The sequence below is a fragment of the Benincasa hispida genome, chromosome 11, assembly GCF_027475165.1.
Source record: "Benincasa hispida cultivar pf3 chromosome 11, pf3_genome.v1.1, whole genome shotgun sequence".
In the NCBI taxonomy this organism is placed as follows: Eukaryota; Viridiplantae; Streptophyta; class Magnoliopsida; order Cucurbitales; family Cucurbitaceae; genus Benincasa; species Benincasa hispida.
Genome location: NC_143488.1, coordinates 39122662 through 39134027, shown reverse-complemented (window position 1 = coordinate 39134027; position 11366 = coordinate 39122662). Strand labels below are relative to the sequence as shown.

Here is an 11366-nt window from a genome sequence, read left to right as displayed (position 1 = left end):
AATCATAAATTTTGAGTTTTGGTCGTTAAGTTGTTTTAAACATTTTAAACCTTTACGTTTAGAAAATGATTCTAAGTGTTCGAGCTAGTTAAATTGACCAGTGAAAAAGAATGAAAATATTATTAAATTAAATTAGGGCTTTTTACACCTAAATAAATACACCTATACAATTGTAGTCTAATAGCTTGTTTGGAATGACTTAAGAAAAAAATATCTTTCCAAATTTTTTTTAAATACTTTTGATAAAAACTTATTAAAATAAAAAACACACGTGTCTTGCAATTCTTTCTTAAAAGTGTTTTTATATACAAAATTTTCTAGTTTGTTATATATTAAGAGTGTTTTTATTAATGTGTTTCATGGCTGGTAGCGGTCGTCGAAGGTGGCAGTCAGAAGTTGGCCGATGGAGTTGATGAATGAAATTTCGCTAGTGTGGCGGGAAGGGGGATTGCCAGAGGTTGGTCAAGATTGGTTGATGATGGTCGGAATTAGTTGGTGGCAACAAGAGGTTGGCCAACGACGGTTGTCGGGGTGGCGGCTGAAGTTGGCCAACGGTAGTCATCGGAGGGTGGTGGCAAGAGTTGGTTGGTGACAGTCGTCAGAGGGTGGTGGTTAGATGGTCGGTCGAAAGTGATGTCTAAATGTTGATCGAGATACTTTCTAGATTAAATCAAAAAAAAAAAAAACCCATAACTTCGAATAATGTTCACTATTGAAACCATGGAAAAAGAGGTAGGAAACCGACCAACTAAATTCATGCCCCAATGCCCCAAATAAGCACTCCCAAAATACAAAAGAAAAAAGTGAAGAAGAAAAAGCGCCAAAATTCCATCCACTAAGCCGTCTTCATCCACACGCAGAGTCCTCACCTTCTTGTGCGAGCCCTCCATTTTCAGAATCCTTAAACCCTTCACAGCTCTGTTCACCTTCTCCATCAATCTTCCATTACACCACCTGAAAACCCTCCGCCATGTCCCGTTCTCTCCTCCGAGCTTTTCCTTTCTCCACTATTCGCCCCAAGCCTCCTCAATTTCTCCCCATCTTCCACCACTTTTCCCATCTCCGCCTTGCCAAATCTATTTCCAGAACTCATAGACCCGTTTCCTCATTTTCCGCTTCCGCCAGTCATCCGCCTTCCTCTGCCACCGAAACCCTCGTTCCCACTTCGAATTCTCAGTCGCCTTTTAAAGACTCTCTTCAGTGGATCAATCGTACGGCGTTCTGTGGTGAATTGTCGGTTGACGATGTTGGGAAGCGGGTTCGGCTCTGTGGTTGGGTTGCTCTGCATAGGGTTCATGGTGGTCTGACGTTTCTCAATCTTAGAGACCACAGTGGTATTGTTCAGGTGCTTATTTTTATGTTACTTCTGTTTGAATTCTTGGGTTTACCTTGAAATTGAAGAAGTTCTATTGTTGAAAATTGATTTTTACTGCTTGAATTAGGTGACTACGCTCCCCAACGAGTTTCCAGATGCTCATTCGACTATTAACGACTTGCGACTTGAGTATGTTGTTGCTGTAGAAGGCACTGTTCGGTCTCGGCCTGGTGATTCAGTTAATGTAAAAATGAAAACTGGCTTGATAGAGGTATGTAAGAATTTCGTTTTCGTTTTACTGTTCATCTGGCCAGGCGTTGGGTTGGAAAGGTTTTCAGTTTTCTTGCTCAATGCATTATGCTCAAGCCTTTCCCCCACGATCCACTTGGCCATCTCCCGAGTTAACAAGAATTTTAACAAGATTTTGAAGTTACCAAGTACATAATATCGTGCTTGAACTTAGTATCTTGGAGGAATTTCCATACATCTTAAGCCTTTTGCAAAATAAATTCATTCATTCTTACCAATCAATAATTGTAGGAGTTCTTGGTCACGGTTATTAGTAACATGAGATTGGTTAGTTGCGGGGGAAGTGTTTAGTTCTTTTGGGATGTCCCGGTGTCTCCACATAGATGCTGATTCTAGCGTGGAACACTTGCTGGCTGTGTGGTGTTTATCTCAACTCAAAGGCAAGAATTTTAAGGTTGTAGCAATTAAAGCCACATTTTTGGAGAAACTCTAGAATTTTTTAAGGAGAGGCTAGGGATTGGGTTTGTGGAATTTTACGGTGCAAAAGCAACAGTCAGATTTTCTATGATAAGTCATCTCTTTCTGATAGTTTTATTGCGATTGTTCTTTGTAATACTCTTTATTGGTGTAAATGCTCACTTCTCTTTAAGGTAGAGTCTTTTTGTTATATAACAATATCACATAAAACCAGAAAATTAGTAACCTCTTATACAAGCAAAAATATGAGCCAACGAATTCACGTTATCTTTTCAAGACAATTTTACTTACTCTAACGCCTAAATTTTAAGAGTAACTGTCTCTTAGAATAGAACACATTACTTTTCTTATGCAATTCACACCTTGTCCACAAAATCCAACAAATTCTACTTTGTAGAGTAAACCAAACGTCAACAAATTTTTAAATGAGGGAAGATTTTTAGGAGAAAATTGCTCATGGAAAAATGTAAGTCCAATTTGGAGAGGAGGCATATTTAGAGACTAATTTGTGGCCGTTCGAATAGTCATATCTCTTCTTCAAATCGATTAAAATTAAAAAATCACAGTCATTCGTGAAAGAATGCAACTCAAGGAATTGAAAGAATGCAACCTTAAATGATTGCATACCATTTATTCCGATCCAACAATTTCTACTTTAATCACTTGGAGATTTTTCTTTGTAATCCACCTATGGTGGTTGTGAGGCCTTTTGTACCTTTCATTCAGCAATGAGATCAACATCAGTCTATTCCTAAAAAAAGTGGGGATTTAGTTGACTTTTTGGGCAACTCATGGATTATTCACAATATTTTGTTTTGTGATCAAGTCCAATTAGAGTGACTTTTTTATATTTGTTCCCACCGATGCCTTTCTTGTAACTTCTCAGTCATGGAATGAAAAGTAATGTTTCTCACAAAAGATAGAGAGATGAGTTGTAGGTTGCTGTCGATTGAAGTAGTATAGAGTTTGGACCTTTTTCTTCACTATCTTAGTCCTCTTCTTCTAGAACAGTCTAAGTTATCAATGAGTTAACGATCATTTTACTTATTCAGTTATTGCTATGGTGTTAATTTCATGATATATTCAAGGTTGCTGCAGAGCATGTTCAAATATTAAATTCTGTTGGATCAAAGTTGCCCTTTTTAGTTACAACTGCTGATGATGCAAAGGATTCTGCTAAAGAGGAAATTCGTCTGAGGTAGTTGTTTGATATACTATCACTTCAGGCCCAGGCCCATATCTAATTTCTTTATGTCCTATTAAACCGATGCTTATATTGTGAGCTCGTATTCTATGTGGTAATGAGATAAAATGTTTCTTTTTCATGATCATTTTTTCCTTGGGTGTGTTATGTAGAACATCTTGTCTTTCTTGAATAATCCTTTCCTTTCTTGGTTTAAGTTCTTGTTTAAACCAAGCCGTCTTTTAAAGCCCTTTTCCAAGTATTGCTTTATTTCATAATCTCAGTCCCTTAGTTTTTACAGCCTAGTTAACTGTGGTTGTTTATTTTGGTGAAGCCCTGTAGCCACTTTAGTTGGTTTCTAGTTTTTTCAGCCTATTTACGTGGCTGTCTTCTTATCAATAAAGTTTCATCATTCAGTCTTATGACAAGTTTACCTTGCCTAAACCAGGGTGGGTTGGATGCATCAAATACTCTTAACTTTCTTTATTCCCTAATCTTTGATTAGACTTTCAGTCTTGTTGTAGGATGAGTGCTGTAAAATAAATCCTCTATTGTATCTAAAATACTCATGGACTAGAGATGATCACGTATTTTTATTTTCTTTTTAATAAATGCAAAATTATGTTTTATATTAAAACAAGTTGAGTATTTATAGGTATCGGTACCTTGATCTACGAAGGAAGCAAATGAATTTTAACATAATGCTTCGTCATAAAGTGGTGAAGCTCATTCGAAGATATTTAGAGGATGTACATGGTTTTGTGGAGGTACTGCCATGTTTATGACTTTCGACTGACTTTTTGCCTTTCTTGATGTGTACTTGAATCATCTACATCAGAACTTCATATTATACTAAATGGATGGTTACAAATTGATTTTTTCTAGCCATACTTCAATTCTGAACTTTTGATGGTTATAAGGTAGATTGAGACGCCAATACTTTCTAGATCTACTCCAGAAGGTGCTCGGGATTATCTGGTGCCGTCTAGAGTTCAGGTAGTCTACATAGACTGAGCCTCTTATTGATTCTGATTTCTCTCAAGGCAAGTTGTTTTGGTAACTAGTATTTTTCAATCCAAAAACTTAAAAGTTCAAATATTTTTCTTGAGAAATCTGAATGTGATGCCATTTTCAGTCTCTAGCTCTGTTCTTTATTGCTTTTTTATTTTTTTGGGGGGGAGTTGTTTTTCCTTTTGAATTAATGCTAGAATGCTGAAAATATTAATCCTGTTAATTAGTATCACTGCTTTAGCTGAATACTAGGTAAATGATATTAAAGAATGAAATCAAAGAATCAGGGTCCCACGATTTTGCTCAAGATTGATTGTGAAACTCCTGGACATAGAATCATAATACACATGCCTCTTCAATTGAATGCCTGTGTTCCGAGGTGGTCAAGTTTTCATGTAATCAATTGTCTTTTCCTCAACAAAAATAAAGAAAAAAAAATATAATTGTTTTTATCCAACAAAAAATATAACGTAATTGTGTTCTACTACAATGACATAATTGTCTTTTCCACTAAACATAAAACATAGTTGTGTTTATTTACATTTGTTTGTTATATGGATTGCATTTCTCCATGGCTTGCAGGTCTGATTCAGTTTAAATGTATATTTTGAAGCCAGGAACATTTTTTGCTTTGCCTCAAAGTCCACAGCTGTTTAAGCAAATGTTGATGGTGTCTGGTTTTGATAAATATTATCAAATAGCAAGGTACTGACAATTATATCATCAAGCACCACTTCCATCATGTTTATCACCTTAGCCAAGGGATTTGCATTTGATACTCTCAAATTTCCTGCATTTGCGTGTAAGTTCGTTTTGTGTTTATTTATTCTCTTTTCTTTCCGAAGGAAAATATATATAGAAAGTTTGCAAGTTGATATAATGAATAGTAGTTTAATTGTTTTCATGAAAATGAGGAGCTAAGTTCAATCCATTTATCCCTATTGCATTCAGAGAATCAGACATCATATTTGCACCTTCAGTTTCATCACTTTCTTTGTAGGTGTTTCCGAGATGAAGACCTAAGAGCTGACAGACAACCTGAGTTTACACAACTTGATATGGAATTAGCATTTACAACTTTGGAAGACATGTTGAGACTCAATGAAGATTTGATTAGAAAGGTAGACCCTGATTATTAGAATTGACTTGATGCTCAAATTTCACAATGTGTGTGTGTCCATTAGTATAGGTTGCACTGGAAAAATATTTGAAAAGAAGCAAAGGTAGTTGCCACAAACTTTTGCTCTCACCACCAATTTTTGGACGCATTCATTTTGTTGGCACCCATTTTATGATGTGGGTTGTTGCCTGGTTTTGTGGTTTTATGTTGAAGGGATCCAATTTTGTCATAAACTAGTAAACTTTGTTGATAGCTCTAATTGAGCCTCAAGGCATTGGGATTTTGGTTTTTTTTAAGTAACTTTGTCTATAAGAGGTAGTAACTACATCCAAGAAGAGGAGAAAACTTATACTCCCTCGGGATTCAGGTGCTCATAGGTCCAAGGCCTAAAAGTACCACCTTTTGCTATGTTCGTCCTTTGCCCTCCAATTTTTTGGCTACTGATGGTAAATAAAAATTATACTTGTAGGTTTTTTGGGAAGTAAAAGGTGTTCAACTGCCGAATCCTTTCCCGAGGCTTACTTATGCTGAAGCGATGAGTCGATATGGATCAGATAGGCCAGATACAAGATTTGATCTTCAATTGAATGATGTAAACTCCTCTCCTTTTCTATGTTTGTATTCAACTCTTTCTAGATTAAATTTCCAAATGATTTTTTTTATTTAAAAAAACAATAAATAAATATAATCTATGTCTTGAACCAATGAGTGTCCATTGGAATAAGGAACCTTCTGGCTTTTATTCTGCCGTAAAGAAGTTTCCTATTGGTCCGAATTGTCAAAATTTTGATTATTGCATTACTTTAGATTCTTAGAAATTGTTTAGTACTTTACATGGGTTGAATCTCTTATCTTTAGCATTTTTCTCTTGTTTCATTGTTCAGAGAAGTATGGATGACTTTCGGATTTATGCTTAATATCCTCATTCAATTAATTCTAATCAGATTGGCCTTTTCACAATATGGCTTTCTGGATACTGTTTTTTGGCATTTGGGCAGACTTAATACCAAAAAATATCCATCATTTTGCTGAATACATTGAGGCCTGAATTTATAAATTAAAAATTAAAAAAATGAAATAAAGGAAGATAATCAGAAATGTTTAGGCTAATCTCCTACAATTTTGGTTGATAAAATGCAAGAAAATAAGAAAAATTCTGTGAAGTGAAGTAGTTAACTAAACTGGCAGTACCCTACTTTATAACAAATATATTTTTATGATTTTCAATACTCCTACTGAAGTGTCCATTAATCAAGTCTAGGATATTTGGTTGATTGTTGATAAAAAGGGATTTTGGAATATGATAAACTACTCACAAGTTCAAAGATTTTGAAAACTGTTAGATTTATCACACCATTGTTATAGTTGACTGTTTTTAGTTTATTGAAGCCCCATTTCCAATTCTAAATTAGGCAATGATATTGTTCACGGGAATTTAGTAGTTTGTATGAACTAAAGATTCCTCTGAATTAGCTATTAATAGATCTTCTCTTTGGAGTTGCAGGTGTCTGATATTTTTGCAGATTCTCCATTTAAGGTTTTTGCAGACGCCTTGTCTAGTGGCGGAATCATCAAAGTGCTGTGTGTGCCCTCTGGTGCTAGAAGGTATTCAAACACAGCTCTTAAAAAGGGTGACATTTATACAGAGGCGATCAAATCCGGTGCAAAAGGATTACCTTTTCTTAAAGTTATGGACGATGGTACTATTCCTTCTCTTTAAGATTTCCAATATGCTTAAAATGTCGATTGTTGAGATGGTGTCTGGCTCGTTCTTGGGGGAATCTTTCAGGTGGCATTGAAGGGATTCCTGCCCTAGTATCAAGTTTGGATTCTGCAGGTAGGGAGGAATTTCTAAGTAGATGCTCTGCTGAACCTGGTGATCTAGTCTTGTTTGCAGTGGGCCATCGAGTATCGGTTGATAAAACTCTAGATAGGCTTAGACTATATGTAGCTAATGAGCTGGGTTTAGTTGACCATGTAAGTTTATGTTTTCTATATTTTGATTAGTTTTATGCTAAATGTTTCTTCCCGTTCTCACTTGTTTGTCGTTTTCTGTCTATTTAGTCTAGGCATTCAATTTTGTGGGTGACCGATTTTCCAATGTTTGAATGGAATGATCTAGAGCAACGACTCGAGGTTTGACTTGTGTAGCCTCTTATTTTCACCCTAGTCTGCACTCCAGGTTAAATGTAGTTTGTTTTTATTCTTTGGCTTTTGATTGTTTAAATGCAATTTTCTCTTTTGCAGGCTTTGCACCACCCTTTCACAGCTCCAAACCCTGAGGACGTTGGTGATCTTCCCTCTGCTCGTGCCTTAGCTTATGATATGGTTTACAATGGAGTAGAGGTAGTTACTATTACTCAGTTTTTTTTAATAATTAATTAAAAAAAAAAAGAGAGAAATCAACCTTTGTTTGAAAAAATAAACATAGAATGGCCAGAATAAAAAAGAAAAAAAAAAAAAAACAAAAACAAAAGAAGCTTGTATCTTGTCTAGATAAAAACTAACTATATAAGAACTATAATTCTTGAGAATAAGGTTAAAATACTTTTTGTCACATATTTGGAAGAGCTGCTACTATCTATCTCTACTACAGCCTACTCTAGACTCGAAATAAGTGCTCTCTTCTTGAGTTAAAATTCTTCGCCTTTGCTGCTGTAGATTGGTGGAGGGAGTTTGAGAATTCATAAACGTGAAGTTCAAGAAAAGGTTTTGGAGATTGTGGGAATCTCTCCTGAACAGGTAAAGGTTAAAAGGGTTACATGGTTCACTGTAATATACTTGAGAATTAATTGAATACACACAAGAAACAGAATCAATCTTTAGGAACCAAACCTAGTAGGTTCTTTTGAGTTCAATACAATGGTTCGGTGTAACTGAACCAACCACATTCTGTTCGATTGGTGGCTTATAAAATATATTTGTTAGAACAAAACTGGCATAATTATTCATCTTAATTTTAATTATATTCATATATTATACAATTTGGTTTGGCCCCCCCTCAATCTGGTTTACCCCCATTCATCTATGAGGCTGAATCGATATATGTTCAGCTGGTCCGGCCAAGATATTATCTTCTACAATCAATTTGGTTTCTTCCTAATTCCTAATTTTGATGTGAAAATGTATACAATACACTGTTCTCCAGCAACGTGATTCAGGTCTTTTCTTTCTGCCGACAATATGAATTGTGTTCTTTTCTGGCTTTGGCAGGCAGAAGCGAAGTTCGGTTATTTATTGGAGGCACTAGACATGGGTGCCCCGCCTCACGGTATGGACCATTAAAGCTCTCTTCCAGTGGCTAAACTTAAAGCCACCCTTATTGTTTGTACGATTTAATTAATATCTTATCATTGTTCCTATTTACGATCAAATGCCTCATCTACCAGAGGTAGGGAAAATGCATTTTCATCATGCAAGTATTAATTATATATTGAAAATTTAATAATGTAACCTATGTATGCTAACATAGGCTTTTAAAGTGGTGATTTAATAGTATTTGCCTATTTTGTATTTTCTTACTGAATCTGGTTATTTATTCATTTGCATAATTTCTTTGAGGGTGACTTGAAAACTTTCTTAGATTTTTTGATCTTTCATGCAATCTGACTTATGATAGAATAACTTGAGGAAGAACTTTTTGTTCTAGTTGTTATGGAGAATTTCTACCTAGTGTTTATGACTATGTTAGATATGTAAATTATTCCAATATTTATTCAATCTCTCGGATTGGAAAATCAGCCCGGGGTGGCCTTTGGGTAAGGAGGCTTGACATGACCATCTATCTTTGAAGACCCCATGTGGAAAATTTAATAATCTAATTTGTTTGTTCGTCTCTAGAATTCGGTTATGGGTGAAGCTTCCTAAAAAATTAGTTGGTCATGAGTAAAACGTAATGTGGGTCCTTGTTTACTTTGCCTATCCAAAAAAAGAGGGAGATTGAAAAAAGAAGTCCAATATGAGGTATTGCTGTGGGAACGGACTGAGTAAATATATGGGTGGTGTAATCTACCAATAAAGATTGATGATTTCCTCGTTGCCATTAATGATATGACATACACTAACTTATTATCATCATTATTATTTGTTTGAACTTTCCTTTTCTGTTGGTGCAGGGGGCATTGCTTATGGGTTGGACAGATTAGTCATGTTATTAGCAGATGCAAATTCCATTAGGGATGTCATAGCTTTCCCAAAGACATCAACAGCACAATGTGCCCTCACAAGAGCTCCTTCAGAAGTGGATCCCCAACAACTCAAGGATTTATCATATCACAACCAATAAAATTTATTTCAAATACTCATTTAGTTTGGTTCGTTTAATTCAAATCTTAACTTTATATTCACCTCACTTGGGCAGTAATTTTTTGACTCGAGAAAAATGGACAATGGCCTCGTTGCATATTTTGAATCCTTGTTAGGATGCAATGATGAACAATAAGCATAAAATCTTTATAATTTAACAAAACTTATCAAATCCAGAGTTCTAGTTTCCACTTCGAACATGATCAGATTTTTAGGAGATATTGGATTATAAGTTTGACCTAATTTTTTGGTGTGGCTGGTGATGGACGTTATAGTTTGATGTCATGTACAGTAGAGATGAAACTGGGAAATACATGCTATGGACAGATTGTACTGTATTTGGCTGTTTGTTTAAATGTCTTTTTAAATTTGGTTTGTATGTTTTTGTTGTTTATAATTTTGGTGAAGATAGACTATTTTCAATTGTCAAACAAGTTACAAACAAGTGGCGACTTAGACGAGTATTCTGATTGTTTGTGATTTTGTTAAAAAAATGTAGAAGATAAAAGAGAGAATGTGAAGAATAATAGTGAGAATTTTATAAATTATTTATTGACTAAAATTTTCGTGTAAATGAAGTTTATAAATATTACTTTTATCTATTAATGTTTTGTTATTCACTTTTAATTTTTAACAAATTATTATTGTTTTTAGAATTTGACTAAAAATTTAGGTGGTTTTCCAAGAACAGAAATTTAGGAAAAAATAAATATAAATTTTAAAAATAGAAAATTATTAATAAAATTATTGTCAAATGAGGTTTAAGCATTTATCACAATAATATGTTTTTGTTTCATGTATATAGAGTCGGTGTGCACTCATCATGACTAATTTTACATGACAACTCAAAATTTGAATATTAAATTATAGATAGATGATAATTATAGATTGAATTGTTTCCCTCTATGTCTTTTATCAAACTCAAAATTCTTACCATGATACTATGATTTTTTTACATTTAAACGGTTTAAAATCTACCATTTTTTGTTTCATTGATCTTTAAATTAAAATGGTTGAGTGTTAAATGAATTATACAATTTTATAAATGTGGAGTTGGAAAAAGACAAGTATAAAACATCTGTATCACAAGTATTTTTTTTTTTTTTTTATTAATTTGTTTAAAACTCAAGACATTACATTTACTTTATTGCATCGATAAACTGTGTACAAAAAGATCGAAAAACCAAATGAAATGAATCTTCCCTAAACTTTAATCACCAAATTAAATTCTAAACTAAAATTAACTTTTGCTAATTTATTCACTAATTAAAAAAAAAGCTACAAATTTTTTTCTCTAGAATCAAATTTTGCAAAAAATTAAAATTAAGTTGGATTAATGTAAAAATTAGCCATTGAATAACTTTACCAAAACTTGTAAATCTCTACAATGATTTAGTTTTATTTCCCTTTTCTTTTGAAATCTTATCAGTTTTGTTAATATACACATATTTTATGTGGATACTATTTTTATTTAACAATATTTCGATAAAGAACTTTTCTAAAATCAAAACATTTTTCAAAGTTTGAAGTTAAAATTTCCAAACTTATCCAGGTTTGAGATTCAATTTGATGAAAGTAAAAGTTTAGGGTAAAAATTGATGTTATCCGGCTAAATGTTAGAGTCAAATTGATTTTTACCCTAAAAAATAATCACAATTTGTTTATCAAAGTTTCCCTTTCTTTAATGAGTAGAATGAACCAATTTT

The 11366-nt window shown here is 33.9% G+C and overlaps 1 protein-coding gene across 1 annotated transcript; it reads left to right on the top strand.

Moving 5' to 3' along the window:
* Positions 1 to 775: 775 nt before the first annotated feature.
* Positions 776 to 9832, top strand: LOC120091258 (tRNA synthetase class II (D, K and N) family protein). Its single transcript, XM_039049207.2, has 15 exons — positions 776 to 1345; positions 1443 to 1586; positions 3130 to 3239; positions 3880 to 3991; positions 4149 to 4220; positions 4849 to 4940; positions 5236 to 5356; positions 5825 to 5947; positions 6860 to 7055; positions 7145 to 7332; positions 7420 to 7491; positions 7603 to 7701; positions 8017 to 8097; positions 8569 to 8626; positions 9471 to 9832. Exons 1-15 carry the CDS (start codon positions 971 to 973, stop codon positions 9638 to 9640), a joined length of 2013 nt encoding a protein of 670 aa, XP_038905135.1. The 5' UTR covers positions 776 to 970; the 3' UTR covers positions 9641 to 9832.
* Positions 9833 to 11366: the final 1534 nt, after the last annotated feature.

Coding starts and splice junctions, on each gene's coding strand:
- LOC120091258 (XM_039049207.2), top strand. CDS start 971: ATGTCCCGTTCTCTCCTCCGAGCTTTTCCTTTCTCCACTATTCGCCCC. Junction 7,333..7,419: donor AGCTGGGTTTAGTTGACCAT/GTAAGTTTATGT, acceptor CTGTCTATTTAG/TCTAGGCATTCAATTTTGTG. Junction 8,098..8,568: donor TGGGAATCTCTCCTGAACAG/GTAAAGGTTAAA, acceptor TGGCTTTGGCAG/GCAGAAGCGAAGTTCGGTTA.